Source organism: Arctopsyche grandis, chromosome 1 (genome assembly GCF_051622035.1).
Source record: "Arctopsyche grandis isolate Sample6627 chromosome 1, ASM5162203v2, whole genome shotgun sequence".
Lineage (NCBI taxonomy): Eukaryota > Metazoa > Arthropoda > Insecta > Trichoptera > Hydropsychidae > Arctopsyche > Arctopsyche grandis.
In genome coordinates, this window is record NC_135355.1 from 6,710,095 (window position 1) to 6,727,231 (window position 17,137).

At 34.2% G+C, this 17,137-nt stretch overlaps 1 protein-coding gene across 1 annotated transcript; it reads right to left on the bottom strand.

Moving 5' to 3' along the window:
• Positions 1-742: 742 nt before the first annotated feature.
• Positions 743-15,591, bottom strand: Nmdar1 (glutamate ionotropic receptor NMDA type subunit 1). The gene is made up of 16 exons (XM_077435058.1): positions 15,571-15,591; positions 5,606-5,782; positions 5,400-5,522; positions 4,926-5,197; positions 4,691-4,843; positions 4,324-4,497; positions 3,993-4,254; positions 3,690-3,912; positions 3,446-3,610; positions 2,313-2,437; positions 2,016-2,250; positions 1,800-1,948; positions 1,580-1,737; positions 1,334-1,506; positions 1,009-1,262; positions 743-940 (listed from the first exon to the last, which is right to left on the bottom strand). The coding sequence occupies exons 1-16, from the start codon at positions 15,589-15,591 to the stop codon at positions 743-745; spliced, it is 2,862 nt and encodes a 953-aa protein (XP_077291184.1).
• Positions 15,592-17,137: the final 1,546 nt, after the last annotated feature.

Below are 17,137 nucleotides of genomic sequence, written 5' to 3' on the forward strand. Positions count from 1 at the left end.
ATAAAGTCCACATATTAAAACATACGTACGTACATACATATATACGTATGATAAATGATTACTATGCACATACGATGACGATGATGTATTTTTATTTTTAGTCCGATGGAATCAGGTTAGGTTACATATATTATATTTAAAAAGAGTGTGTTAATTGTGAGTGCCATCGAAAATATTACTCATGTAATTTCAAATTATAAAAATCATTTAATAAAATATGTAATGTCTACATATTTATATGTATGTATATATATATATATATATATATAAATATATGTATATATATGAATATTTCGCATTTTAATTTCACACAATTACTGCATATTCCTATACCTCACGTAACATTTAATTTTTATTATTTGTTATACATTTTATATTCCCCTATCGATCGACAGAACAAATTGTATCATTAATTTTACAATACAACAGACATATTTTCAAAGCCTACATACAATTCGTTCACATAAACTATGCTCTATAACAGTAATATGGTTTAAAATTATTCCTATCCCATCAAAGTATCAACCGCTGTCTATAAACTACACACATAATGACAACAGAAGAACAAAAACACATTTCAATAAAAATATACAAAACACATTCAGTTGAAAATGGAACGTATCGTCGTCTGAAGATTTTATCTTCAACCAGGCATAAGCATATTGCACTCAGTTAAATATATGTACTACTTTAAATTTTGACACATGTATTTGGCTATATTGCATATGATTTATATTTATTTTTAGACAATGAGATGTGAGACGTCTGCTGTATATGCAGGAGGACGTCGAAGAGGTGCTGGTGGTAGATTGCGACGTACTCTAGCACCTTCGAGAGCCAGACTACCGCTGACTGTGCGCGGTTCACCGAGACCATTAGCAGCCCGCCGAGTGGCCACGGTACCTCCACCGGCCAATGAAGCTCGCAGTGTTTTGCGTTTCTGTAAATTTGTAAAGAATTCAGTACAACATCACGAGAATAAAATCCAAGAATCGGCTGAACATGCACCTCGACTTGTCCGCGCCATTTATCGGCTGCATGTCTAGCAAGCTCTAAACGTTTTTGCTTTTTAATTTGGTGCTTTTTGTAAGCCATCTCTATGACGATCAGTAGCACTCCTCCAACTATGCCAGCAGCCACTAATATGAACACGCCTGCCATATTTTTCAAACCTAGTGTATTTGGAGTCTTTTCAAACTGCTCGCACTGTTGTACATTACCTTGCAGAATCCATTGATTGTCTAAAGACTCCATGAAACCACCTATAAAATGTCACAAACATAGATATATTTGTTTCTTTTTATTTACAAATAGAATTACTTCTAGCACTCACTTTCGTGGAAATCCAAAATAGCCAATGTTACAGCATCGGCCCACGGTGATCCACGTTGTAGTCCGACTCCATAGCCTGATCTTCCGAATAATTCCCCAGCAGTTACCAGTTCACAATCTTGGGCTGCTTCAAACTCCAACCGAGAAGAGTCCCAAATGAACGCCATCAATTTCCTTATGATAAATTAACCGTTAAATTGGAAGCTTCAAATGTTGAACTCGTTCCTTTGGTCAAAATTTTATTTACCCTATTTTTACATCTCGAATGGCATCTTCTGCTGTTGCGTAATTGTTTGCTTCCATTGTTCGATACATATTGGATAATTCAACTTGTCGGCGAAAGTACATATCAACAGCTGAACCCCTCACTGTTGCACACGTCAAATTTTCCATTGTATTTCTCAGCTGAAAAACAACTTATAAGCATGTGGAGATTTATATTTTATAAATATATTTTTGAGACATACTCGAGCGTCATTTATTCCAGTTAGTTTTGTTTTGGGTCGTTCCAACACAAGGAAAGCAGCAAGGTTGGCAGTGTAAGAAGCTACTATAATCATAGCAAAGCCAGCCCATACCATACCTAACACTCTAGCCGAGAAGCTTCTTGGTGTGCCTGTTAAACATATGTACTTTAATTTCTGCTTTAAATGCAGTATGTAATATGTAATTGCTTTTTTAACCTTCTCCTATGCCGCTGTTGAGTAGTACTCCCCAGGCGAACCAGATAGCACTGGATAAATTCAATGCATCTTCTTCTGTTCCATCTGTGTTGGCTACCTTGAATCTTCCAAAAGGAGAAAATCTGTCTAAAAGATAGAGTACTAGAGCGACTACATGCACTGAAACCATGACCAGGATCCACAATGTGTTCGAAAACGGTTGTAAGAAAGATACGAGGGTTGACGAGCGAGATGGCTGTAATTAAACTTTATAATAATAAATAATTTCATACAGGAATGTGGTTATTTAAAATATACCTTTTTCTCCAAAATTGTGATGCCTTGATATTTAAAAGGTTTGCTGAACTCTATGAACTCAGCTCTTTCCGGGTTGATTGTAAGTGGAGCGACTATCATATCAGCTCTTTCATTTACTAATTCTCCTAAAATTGAATTTCTATGATGTATATTATATTTTGAAGAAATATGATTGTGAGTGCATTCAATTAAAATCCATTAATAGACATATGTACATATGTATTTAGCAGAGCTGTAGAGTCGGAGCATATCAAGCTCGAGTCATAGCCGTGACAAATTAACCAACCCAGACTCCTTTTTTTTAATTAATAGTATTACGGTATGCGTCAACTAGAGTGTCTAATTTTATTGAAGTAAATCGACTAATAAATTGAAATTTAATAATATATTTATAAAAACCATAAATTTAAATTACATTATTAATAAAATGGTTGAATTGCACATATTTTGGTATTTTTTATAGCCAAAATCGATGCTTCAACGTGTTATATTTTTTTTTTTTTCATTTTTTTTTATAAAATTGATATGTTTGTATATAAAATTCTTACACATATATTATGAGTTTTATTTTCTTTTTGTTTATACCTATTTCATTATCAATAATTTAATAAATTGGGCTATGTGTCAATTTTTAATTGTTTTAATTACTTAAATATTTTATTATTTGAAAATTGGTATTATTTTTACTAATAATAATTTTATACGTTTGCAAGAAAAGTCCATCTAACTAATATTGTTCAAGTTGGTGTCGGAATCGGAGTCGAATCATAAAAGTAAGCCAGATTTGGAGTTGGAGTCGCTAAATTTTGATCTGACCCCACAGTTCGATTCCATTTATTACAAAAAAAGTAGAAAGTAAATGATTTTATAGGTAAGCATTAGTTAATAAGAAAATAAAAAAAATGTGTTGAACAAATTCGCATAAAATTGAAAAAAAAAAACAACTGAATACAATTTTCCAAACGAAAAAAAAACAATTGCTAATGCTATACATAAAAATGTTTTGTTAACTAGTTTAATTTGAAAGAAAAACTATACACATGTCAGCTTTGTCGAATGGTTTGTGTACATATTTGTAGTCTCATTTGAGTTCATGTACAATATTTTTGGCGTTATTTAGAATTTGCACATACCAATGAGTCCTGTCCATTCCTTTTTAGCTCCCATTGCTGAAGCATTTTTCATAATATAATTTCCGAACTGGCCATCTGGAGAGAGTGCGACATGATACGTGAAGTTAATAGTCTTGGACAACTCCTTCAGAAGATCCATACAATAACCTTTACAGCAATACATATCTGGAATTGCATAGCAAGAAGACGTTAAGGTATGAATTTCAGAACCACTGAAGATTTGGATTGAGGGCTCTTCTCCAACCTGTTTCATCATTACTGGTATTGAAATGAGGACAAGGTATTTCATGTTGTGTGCATTGCTCTCCTTCATTTAAATTAATTTTACGAGCATACACGAAAGGCTTTTCTTCAATCGTCAAAACTTTCAAGTGAGTGGGTATCATGAAACCTTCAGGCTTGACTTTACTATTACCCATCCATAGTATTTGAGATTCGTCCAACTTTAAACGCATGCGCTTCTGATCCTAAAAATCAAAACATAACAAAACTAGGTATCGTTTGAAATTGAAGGTAGAAAATATATGTAAACTCAGTATAGGAGTACGTTTGTGTAGAAGTATCTTCCAACTGCCGGTTGATCATTTGGCAATCGAACGTTAACCACCTCGTATTCAGCAAATATGCGATCACCATTATCATCAAATGCTACTTTTCCAGTGGCACCGTCCAGAATTTCCTGCTTTTTGATGTATTCGAAGAGTGTCTTTCCCGTTTCCCAGATAGAACCTGAATTATCACAATCTTTTGGCGCTTCGTGGATCTCTTGAGTCTGGTTCATCTCCCTTATAGCTGATGCTAGAACGTATCTGCAAGCGATTTAATAGTTTTGACTGCTTCGTTCGTTCGGTTCTGGTTTGAAATGATGTTTTACTTACATGCTGTCTTGGATGTGAGATTTTTCGCTGGTTGCGTTGACTAATCTGAGACCCAAAAGTCCAGCTGGCGCGTTGTTGGCAGCCAGAGCTTGTTCCGTAACCAGCCATACGAACCCAACTTCGGTCATATTTAGTGCTGCTGCATCTCGGAATATTACTTCAGCGTCTGTTTTGCTTTAAATATAATATTTTTTCACTTAGATACTATGCGTTTTACTTGTCGTACGACAGTTAGTGTTCGAATATACATATGTATGTCTAACTTTCTTCAAAAGTATAATCTTTTATTGAAAATTTGTTATTTTATAAAAATTATCTGACAAAAAATTGAAAAGAAGAAGAATAATTGAGAGGAAAATAAACATACCTTGCATACATGAGGTAAACTCTAGCTTGGGCACTCTTTAAATCTTGCAATTGCTCTGTAAAACTGTCCAAACCTGGTTCGAACTCCATGACAGACTCCACCATGACTTTAATTTCGACGTCATCCTCTAAGCTTTGCGAAGAAGTTTGAAATCTGTAAATATCTCTGAATTTAATTGGGCTCTTTTCAATTGTAATATGTATTAATTAGGAGTTTCGTGTTTTATTTTGGTCACCTTCCCAATATAGCTCGTCCATCTGTGTCCGAGCTATGGATGAAGATTATCTTCATGTAGTTGAGATGACGAAGCAACTCAACCCACACGTCAGCCTGATGGGAATAAGGAGGAACGGTTCTCAGAAAAGAGACGTGAATGTTCTTATCTGAAAATGCAGAGTCTCTCGACGATATTCCAATCACTGGAATGTGATAAAAGCCACTTGTATATGATACAGCAGCTGGGGATAGTTCTCCTGTGAGGGGGTGGGATACCACAACTGAATATACCTAAAATTCAAATTTGTGAATCATATATTTGTACAAGAAAACATATCCAAAGTGGAATATATGGATGAAAAACAAGTCGAAGGCAAAAGCATAAAATATAGAACATAATAGCAGTTCTACATAACTGAGACGAAGAAGACTTCATCGCATAATTGATTATAATTTCGATGTTAAATGGTGAGAAGGCTTCAAAGTGTCATACCCTATTGGCTATGAGGTCTTTGCATACATTGAGAGCAGTCCTGATAGGGTTCGGATCCATTAGTATGGCATAGTCGTAATAAGTAACTCCTCTGTGTACGTAGTTCTGTTCGAAATTCAAACGCTGGAAATAAAAATACAAATGGATTTTTTGCCAGTCTTATAAATATACTATCTGATGCCAATGTTACTGTGTTATTGTTTTACCGCGATTATTTCTTTGAAGTAGTATTGAGATTCGTTGCTAGATAAGACGCCTCCTATATTGTAAAAATTCGGATTGGACGCGGTCACCAATCTCCAAATTGCCAATTTAATCAATATAAGTGGCCACATGGTTACCTCAGGGGGTGTCTGCAATAAAAAGAGTATGTATAAAATATTCTTAATAATTAGTTAGTAAATATTTTATTACGTTACATTATAGTATCGGGTGTTGTTTACTAATTGGATTTTTATGTCGGAAATTAATTGGCCATTATAAAAATTAGTTCCTACCGTATGATGAATATGTACATATGCATATTGAATAAAACATTATTGACAAGCATTCATTTCAACTAATTTAATCAGGTTGGAAGCCAGTTTTGACTATATTTATGTACGTTAAATAATTCAACCAAATTTAATGTTACATTTCTGCTTTTTCATATATTTTTCATAATTTATCTTTGGAAATTTATCATTTCTTTTTTTTAACATACATATGTATATGTGTGGTAAAATTATGTTAAAATTTCCAAAATTATTTACTGACATTACAATTTATATCAGCAGTTCGAAAACTTATAATGCTCATGGACCTCTTCTTAATGCAAAAACCTGACCATGAACCCCCAAGTAAAATAAATCTACATGACTGCATAATATAAAAATTATAAATTTAATTCTGATGTCTTGAATGTAAATGGTGATTTAAAAAATAAAATATAAATAAATCTTTCTGATATATTATATAAAGTGGTATTTATTAAATTTATAACTTTTGTTTTTAAATACAAAAACACATTATTATTTTTTCAAAGAGATGGGTGAACCTAATGGGTTAATATGAGATTATTTATGTTTGTTAGTAACATTTGTATGTCTTTAATTTCCAGTCTGTTTCTTTTTTTCGTAATGAGGTTCATAGCTGCACTATATCCACGTTCTACTAAATAGGAAAGCGGGAAAGCAATCAACAGCTTCTGTACAGTGACCTATAATGTTGGATATAAAATTGGTATCTATTTTTGTAACCAGAAATTGTGGTATCCTTGTTCGAAAATTGGTTTCAGCTTCTCATTTATGGATAATTCAATAAATTGCTCCTGTATTAGTACGGATTCATCTGAGTTTGTGGGTCTACTTGAAAAAGGGTCTAGCATCCAATTGGATGAGTGTTGAATCTCACTTGGTTATCCCACTGGGATAACCAAGTGAAAGAATGTCTTTAAATTTTTGGCTGAGGTCGAATGAAGATCCTTTAAGTGTTGACAATAAGCAAGCATGTCTTCATCTCGATTTTGCAATTTTGAAATATTTTGAAACTGAGAGCATTCTCCTCTCCCCAAGTTTTGTTTGTATAGAAATTTTTTTGCAACAAACGCAGATATTAAACAAATTATAGTTTTAATTAAATTTGAAACGATGAAGGATTTTTTATGCCTTATATTATATTCGATAAAAGCACACAGTTGCAAATTACGTTATCGTTTCATATTTATAACATTAAATAAGTCGAATATGTATATTTTATATATCAGATGTTATTCATTCATCGGGGGTTAAAGGTATTACATTAGAGAATTTTTCAGCTGTACAGAATTCAATTCGAAGAATAGTGAACTATTTGGTAATTTCATTAGTGAGTCTTATTGGCTCTTATGTATGCATATGTAAGTGCATGTATGCGCAATAAATATGCAGTCTAATTTACTAATTGAATCAAATTTTTACGGAAGAAAATTACATATTTTTTATCCGGGATGTTTCCAAAAGACGAAGTGCTTACCTTACTTTCGATGGTGTTTACGCGTATTGTTCGTGGGAAAAACCTCGTCTGTACTGCTCCGGTTTTTTTTATCGGATGGGTGTACTCGTGGAGCACACAGGGGCGTGCTAGGAAAAGTGCGGGAGGAAAACCGGCCGCCCCTCGCCCCACATAAACATATCGATCGGATGAGGAGGCTGCGCTTCTGCTCTCTATCGCTCTCTCCCTCTCTTCCCGTCTCGCAATCTGTGCGAAGGAATGCACAACTTGTTCAAGTTAAATTAAAATGATTCGATTGTTAAAATTTTTTAATTTTATAATTTACATAGTATTTACATTCATACATATTAGTTCCGATTCAATTTTGGCGATTTAATTTTTATTGTAAAATGGATTTTTTTTTCATCAACAACGATACCAGTTTGAATATAATTAATTTTCATTTTTATGAAACATATGACGGCTTTTTTTTTTAAATATTGACGATAAGTTTTGATAAGTATTTTTCAAAAGAAAAGTTGGAAAAATGTGGTTTGTCTATTTGCTATAAATATTTTAGTTTTATGGGGCAACACTAGATGTCTCTACTATGTATTTTAATCACGGTTGCCATCACTATAAGACAGTTCAGAGATTTTATTTATTTATCAAAAGTTCTTGGGAGACGGTTGCATTGCCGACGGATCAAGGAGTTTGACAATAATAGCAGCAAAAATAAAAGTAAATCAGATAAAAAAAAGAATCAAAATAAAATGAATTAAATACAATAAAATAATAATGAAGGAAAAAAAGGAAATACAATAAGAATTAAGCGAAAAAAGAACTACAAAAACCCATTGGGTTTCGAGAAATTATCAAGATTATTTTTCGAGAAATTATCAAGATTACAAGACTAAATGAATAAATTAGTACCAGAAGGTACTAATTTATTCATTTAGTAGATTATTACAATAAAAAAAGTGAATACATATCTATATTTTTGTTGTAAAAAAATATCATTTTGTAGTCTGAGAGTATGACCTCTCGGATGAGTGTGTTTGTTGAACATTAGGAGGTTAATTATAGGACAATTGTAGTGGCTATTTATAGTTTTAATTTAAATGACGTATCCATAATTTTTATGGTATATTTATTTATTCAATAAGTTAGTAGAAAAAATTGGCACATTATTATTTGAGCCGTTGATTTTTCTTATAAATCGGAGCCCGGAGATTTTTAGTGAATCCCAGAGACTCCGGGTCAAAACTGGAGAGGTGGTAACCGTGATTGTAATATACATATGTATGTTTTAAATTTTAAATATAATAATTATCTTGGAAAGGTCTGTTGTTTTTTTTGTCTAATATATAATTTCGAAAGAGCCTTTGTAATTTTGTAAGGTTTGGGTGGGAAACAAATCAAAGTTTCTATGACGACGATATCGATATTGTTGAATATTACTTTTTTTCGATTAAAATAAGTTTAATAAAAAAACAAATGAATGTTTACTATTAAATTAACCATGTTTAAGCGGTTTATATTAGAAATTTCGAGCGAAACCGGGTAAAACCATTAGTACACCATATTTTAATATTTATTAATAAATTGGTGGCCCATCAAAAGATCAGACCTTTCGAAATCTGTACAGCTGCGATATTTTACATATTTTATATATGTAAAATATTTGTATTTGGACGAGTCAATATGTGATAATTTGATTCAACCAAAAATGAAGTTATTTTATACCTACTTATGTATGTATATACCTACCTATGTAGTTGAAGTGTATATTCCAGTTGTAATATATTTTGACTAGTAGGTATATATTAGATTTAGCGTGGAACCAACTGCAGCTATTGTTGAAGTATATTTTTGGTTGTAATATATTTTGAATAGCTGGAATATATTCCGTCTAAGTTTACATATATACCCACGTAAGTTGATTCATATGGCGAATTACATTCCAACTGGTCAAAATTTAGTACAACTGAAAATACAGTTCAACTATAAGTTAGTACCAGTTAAGATGGAGAGGTTTTCGTGAAAACGTCACTCAACTAGTAATTTGAGTTGGAAAGTCACATTTTTGTTTTGATCACATTCTTAGAGCTATCGAGATACGGCATTCATACCATTATTCGTAATATCTAGCAAACATTAATGCATTATTGAATTCTAAAACATTCGTAATAGCATCAGAGCTGTCAAAACTCAACTATTATATTACAACTGGCGCACATTGTTGTAAGTGTATTTGCGCTTGTAGAGATATAATTTACTAGTTGAATTGTATCCTAATATGAATGACCTAAAACGCCAGTTGGAATATATTACAACTAAAAATACAATTCGACTGCAATATACACATATAATGGAAATCTCGGAAAATGCATAGAAGTGTGTCATCTTAAAACTGCACGATAAAAGCATGCGTCCAATTTCGTTTAATTTTTAATTGTGCAATTTACTGCCAGAACTGATTCAGCGCATTTTAATTACCCGGAGGGTCTACGATTCGCTTAATGGTCAGAGGTAATGATTGTTGGCAAAGCTTATAAGGCACAATGAGACTATTAATTAATAATACGCGTACGCCGAGACGAGGGGTAGTCGAACTCATAAATCAGTGTCTCGGCTTTATGATCGTGAAAATAATTTTATTTTCATTGTCCTGGTTCTGTCGACTGTAGAGAATGTGCGTACTTATTTACTTGGGTCTTAGAGGAAGGACAGTGAGATAGGATCGTTCTAGTGCGCGCCACAACAATTGACAAAGTCATAAAATAAACTCACCTCTCTATATAAAACCGATAAAATTAAACTGCGTTAGCCGTCGAATAAATCTCCCGTTTCAATTAGTGCGCTAAAATGGAATCAATCAGTGTGAAATATCTCATTCGAACCGCACAGTTAAAATTTAACCGCAAACGGGTTTTCCTTCGGGCGATTTCTTTACTCGTGCAATTTGTCATTGTATTGTGACAATCAAATTGTTGATGATAAATCGTGACTGATTCGTGTCAATTGTGAGCTTGATGTCTATAACGAATGCGTCGTGTGATACATTGTATGTCGTACTTACATACATACATACATGTGTATATGATATATTTTGAATAGAAACAATGACAGAATTGTGAATATGTAGTTTGATGCATATGAATTAATTTACGTCAATGTGAAATTATGTATGTACATATATGAATAATTCATTTCATTTTAAAAATAGCATTATGTCATGTCGTCTAACGAAAAGTTGCGATTTTGAAATAGCAATGAACTTATCATCATCAGAAAATATGGTAAACATTTTCAAATTCGTCTGATTTTATTACAGCGTGACCTGTTTTAACGTAAAACATGAAATTTTGCTTCCAAATACATAGGTCCTTTGGCCTCCTATCTTTTTGGGGGTTGTTTTTTTTTTATTCAAATTCATGGTATATATGTACTCTCTCTCAGCTCTCAACGATTTTTATTTTCATAATAAATACAGGAACATGAAAAAAATACGATTTTCTGAAAATAGCGCTTTCCCCATACCAACACCCATTGTGAGCGTCACGCTCTTTGTATGGGGACTTTCGAGCGAAACGGTGATTTTGAATTCTCGTTTATCAGTAAAAGCTTATCATAATTGACTCTAATAAGCTTCAATTTTAATAATAATAAAGTTAAACGTTTTTTTAAATAGTTTTAAAAGAAAGGCGAAACTACATATTTTCAAATGTTTTTTTGAAATTTTTTTTGATTGGTTGGAGGCACAGAACATTGTTTAAATTGTCATAATCGACTCAAATAAACTTCAATAATTGAATGCTATGCGTTTATTTTTTGTTTGGAGGCACAGAACATTGTTTAAATTTAATGATTTTTTTTATTTAACGTTCCCTTGTTATGACGAAAGATTTCCACTAGGTCCATTGATGAAAATCTAAAATTCTCATTTTTTCACTCCGGCCTAATTAATGTACATTCCGTATGTATGTATGAATGTATATCGTTTTTAAAAATCCAGATAAAATCAATCAATTTTAATAATGTGGTGAATGGATTTTAATAAGTTTTCGAATTTTCTATACTATCTCATGATCGTAGACGGGTTTTGGAAGGGGGCTGGAGCACTTTTAAGGTATTTTTTCAAGCTTTATTCGCCCAAGAAACGCCGGTTGATTCTAAATATGTAAATTTTACCAAGTCTTCACACATAACAATGTCGACGGTATGAACTTGTGCATGAAATTCACAATCCAGATGGGCGCGAAAGGGTTAGAAAGAGAGATGAAGCGATGCTGGCCTTCGGCGTTAAAGTTGTATTTATTTATCGAGTATTTATTTGCGGCTGGTGCGAAAGGTCGCCTTAAATCATTACCCTGTGTGTTTGTGTGTGATCTGCATCATTTTTTTGCAGAAGTTTCGAACTGGAAGAGTTTTACGACTATGTGTGGAATATAAAAATGAAAAAAATAAAATAAATCTCCGAAATCGCATTGTTACCGTTTACCGTTAAGGAAAATTCACGGTTTGAACAGGATGAACGATGACTGCAGTTAAATATTTTTTGGCTTTCATTGTTGTTAGCAAAAGTGGGTCATCATCATCACCTTCAGAATGCAATGGTCCGACCCTAGACATTAACGCGCCGAGGGACAAAAAAATAAAATGTGACCCCTCCATCCCTCAACGTTTCGTTCGCGTTATTGTAATCGGTGTACTTACATAAGTATGATATGATCTTTGTGATTTATTTTTGTTGTTGTATCTTCCATGTATGTTGATTACAGTTTTACTTCCACTTTTAGATTATAAAGAGTATAAGGAAAACTATAGTCAACTTCCAAGGTAGATTAGATATAAAAAATGAGTTACAATAAACATATTTTATATCCATTTACCATCCCCTGCTGAATGGAGGCCTCTCCAATACGTTTCCATTTTTTTTTTAATTAATATTTTCCCATGATGCCATTTATTGGTTGCCCCTGAGCGACACATATGGTATTATATTTGAAATCATATTTAAATAGTAGTGACAAATATTTGGTAGGATGGTGTTGTCAATTTGATGAGGAACCGTTTCAAGAATGAAATCTGATAAATTGGCAAACTCTGGGAGGAAACGATTGACTTGGAGTCACATCCAAATCTAACCATCAACGTTCTAGAAATACTCAGAGTAAATTCTTTTTAATCGAGGTTAACTCAGGGCTTGAAACCGGGAAACCTCTCGGTGGTTAGCATTAACGCAACCACTGAACTTAACTGCTGGCAATTTATTTCTGTTTTGAGCACCTCTAATCTATCTCACACCACACATATTTAAAAAAATTTCATCTACCCATCTCCCTTATGGCCTATTACACCGGGTACCATTCGAGCACTACTTTGTCCAGCTGCCTGACTCGTCCATTGTTATTTATTTAAATCTCTACACTCTATAAATTCACTTACCGGGTCACTAATAAACAAAGTAACGTTCTGTTTGACAGACAAAAAAGCAGATTATGGACACAACCATACTTTATTGGAAATATAACGATGCCAGTAAAAAAATAACGTGTGATTTAATAATTTTAAAGTGGAAATAAACAAATTCCAGTGATAATATTTTTTTCATGTGCAATATATTTGTTGAATGTTGGAATATGTAAATTATTTAATGTCGAATAAATTTAATTAAAGTTAAATTTTTTTTTCGTGCATATGTGCAAATGGTTAAAATTAAAGTTCATTTAATTAGCACCCTTTCTGATTTAAGAACAGCATTCATCCACCCAAATGCACTCCATCCTAATTTCATACTACTACTACTACTACTACTATTACTACTACCGTAGTATACAACATTAAATATTTTTATTATTCATAATGAAATATTTTATGCATCTACCAGAAACAGGGCAGTCCAACGGTCAAATACGTAAGGTGATATTTTTTGTTATTAATTTTTGGCCCACGTGGCGTTGATATGTCTATCAATCAATCACACATACGCGTTCGTATTCAAACACCGAATAAGGCTCTCTCTCTCTCTCTTTCCAATGGCTTTCCCATACTAAAACACTCACTTTTTAGGTGTAACGCTTTGAATTATAATATAATGCGATATAGTATAATACGTATGTGCATGTTTAATAATAAAATAACCATGGATGTGATGTCACCTCTATTCAAATCACATCCGCGACTGTTACGCCGCTTTTACTGCATCGGCTACCATAGTTTCAAATCGATTCAATCGTCTCATTGTTCGCGATGATATTTCAATAAGTATGCAAAATCATGCGACACGACCAGAAGCAAATTGAGCCATTAGCATGTGGAAGACGCGATGCATCATCGTCGTCGTCGGCGCCGTTGGTTCGAGGATGACCCGAGGTATTCCAGGGGTCGCCAATCGAGAGCGAAGGGGGATCGGTCAGTCCGAGGCGCCGCGACTAGACTAGCTTATTCCATCATGGCCATTGTGAATAATAGATAACGTAAGATCTCCTCCAGACTAGACTAGATGCGGTCAATTTATTCGTCTGGTATTGCCCATTGTTTACCGGGGGCGACATTGACTGCACGGGGAATCGGAATTGATCCAAAATGATCGTCGAGGTCGTCTAGACGCACCTTCCTCATTATATTCATACAAGGAAGTGTGTACAGATAATGGATTATGCCATGTAATACTACCTGGCGTTGCCTACGTCTCAATTACCAGAAAATACGGTTGCGACCCAATCTATGTATGTACATATGTACTATGAACGCAATATAGAAGAATATGTACATAGTTAAGTTTTTTCGTGCGAGATATCATCAGCATCGTTGGCCTTCCACTGCCCATTTTCGGACGAAAGCTTTTCCATTTCTAATTAATTCCGTATTGAACAAAATTTTTGTCTATTTATTGTATTTCTTGGTTCATTTGCCTCAACATATGTACATACGGGTCTACCTCACGGGCCGGAATTTGAAATTCCGGAAAACGCAAATATCGGAAGGCAAAGATCGAAAATCGAAAGATCGTAAGTCGAAAAATCAAAAAAAAAATTATTTTTATAAAATTTATTTGAATAAAAAAAAAAAATGTTTACGAAGTTCCCTGTTTTGTTTACGAATATATTAGATATAATATATATTATACAAGAATCCGGCGGCCCCCGGGAGCCTTCGCTACCAGCCCCTTAGCCCCCGGAGCCTTCGCCCCCGGTGACGCCCCCTCGGGGCGAGTTGATTAGAATCGAAACTGATTTGCTTTCGAATCCGAACAATCCTTACATACATATACATATACATATATACAAAGTGTCATTCAAAATTATATATTAGATAGCGGTCTCCGTGACGAGCCCGAATGTGAAACGCCCGAAAACGCAAATATCGGAAAGCAAAGATCGAAAATCGAAAAATCAAAAAAAAGGGTTAATGGTAAACGGTACACACTCACTTAATTTGCGCGAGCAGGATACAACAGGAACAAGAGGAACAGGCTTTTCCTCCCGTATTCTGCGCGCGCACATTAATAAAACGGGAATGAGTGTCATTGCGACCAACGAGCGACCAACGTGTTCGCTGCCTGCGTTTTTCCGACAAATCAGAACGGGAACGGGAATTGCATGCGTTATTGTGGCATTGCAATGCATGCCGGGTTCAGCTAGTCAATTATTTATTTATTTATTTTATTTATTTATTCTAAACAGACCATTGTGGCATAACAGGAATTCCTAAAGCGCCACAATGGTCAAAAAATATAACACAAAAAAAAAATAACAATTAAACATAAACATAAATACATCCATACATAAACATAAAAAATAGCATTTAATAATAACAGATAAAGTAAAAATATCAAATAAAATATAGCATAAGGAATGCCTTGCACCTACAGCCAGTTTCAATAAATATGTAAGAAACAACTACAAATACAAAACATCCCTGTAAGGCCCAAATGGAAGAGAGTTAATCAAAATTTCACTCATAAATCACAATCAATCATGAAAACAATGATGAGCGCAGACTACCAGATAAATGGGTTAGAGTAATTTCCGACAATTTACGCTCACTAAGGTGGAAAATATCACATTCAGTCTCGGCAACAACGATTTCATTAAGAAGTCGAATAGCTCTTGGAATAGGAGCCATTCGAAAAAGGACTGTGCGGGCAGGAGGTACAGCCAGCAAATGATGATGTCTACCACGCACATAGTGATTAGGGACATAAAGTCCCAACTGCTCCAGCAACAACGGGCATGACGTATTACCACGTAATAGCAGGAGAACGAAACGAATTAATGAGAAGTTTCTCCGAAGTTCAAGGGAATTATACCCAAGCATGCCCAAAAGGAAAGGAGTGGGGTAGAGATATGGGTAATACCCATATTCTTTCCTATATAGGAAACGAAGAAATGCTTTTTGCACTTTCTCAATCATCAGAGAGTAATTTGCTTCATGCGGATTCCACACAATCGCATTATACTCTAGCTTACTTCTCACAAGCGAATTGAAAAGCAAGCGAGAAGACAAAGGATTGGAGAATAATCTTGCATATCTCAAAACAAATCCAAGTCGACGAAAGGAAACGTCAGCGACTTTCTTGATATGGTTGTGAAAGGTGAGCTGAGGATCAAAAGTGATACCCAAATCGACAATAGATTCCACACGCTTCAACAAGACGGATCTAATGGAATATCCGTGACAATAGAGCGAATGTGCACGTCCATAGCTCATAATTGCACATTTTTTTAAATTAAGTTCAAGGCCTAAACTAGAACTGAACTCCAAGACAGCGTTAATATCAGCTTGAAGGAGAGAGGCTTGCCTCTCATCCTTGACAGCAAAAAATAATTTAACGTCGTCAGCAAACAAGAGACATGATGCATTACATAAAACTCTAGGGAGGTTATTAATAAGAATTGTAAATAGTAATGGGCCTAAAGTGGACCCCTGAGTAACACCAGATCGAGTAAAAAATGAAGGAGATTCATAAAGACCATATCTAACAAATTGCTTCCTATCACTAAGATAAGAAGCAAAGAGTTTAAGAAGACGCGTTGAAAAACCCACTTCAGCTAACCTGATCAAAAGAGCGTCATTATTGACTTGATCAAAGGCTTTACAATAGGCTACATCAACTTGCTGACCAACGTCAAAATGATGAGCGCAGAAAATGTTATAAACATAATGATGAGCGCAGGCTACCAGACAAATAGGTTATAATAATTTCTGATAACTACGCTCACTGAGGTGGAAAATATCACATTCAGGCACGACAGCAACGATTTCATAAAAAGTATTGTATATTGATTGGCATCCATGTATGTATATTTACTTGTTTTACTTTTGTTATTTTATTTTTAATGTAGTACATTCATTGTCGTTTGTTGCTTTGTAGTTGCCTCTCATTTTAGCAGCACCTGGTCGTTTCATTTTTCTCTATTTTCTTTTCTTTTCCGGCCGATTTTCATGAATCGAATCACGTCGGAAATCGAATTGCCAAACCTACAATGTACATATGTATGTATGTATGTGCACAGATGGAACACCAGAATCGCTCAATCTAACCCGACCTTATCTGAGATCGAATCACCATCGTATGCAAATACCTTCCATTATGAACAAATGTTGTAACGGCTTGATATACACATGTTTGTTTTTCAACCTTCAATCGGGATTGTCCAATTGACAGCGCATATCGCTTCCTCGTGCGCCAATTGACTGCCGATTTTTATTTTTTCTTCCTTCTCTAGTCACTTTCCAATGGCTTTTACTTAATAGGGTATATAACCTTCTGGACAACT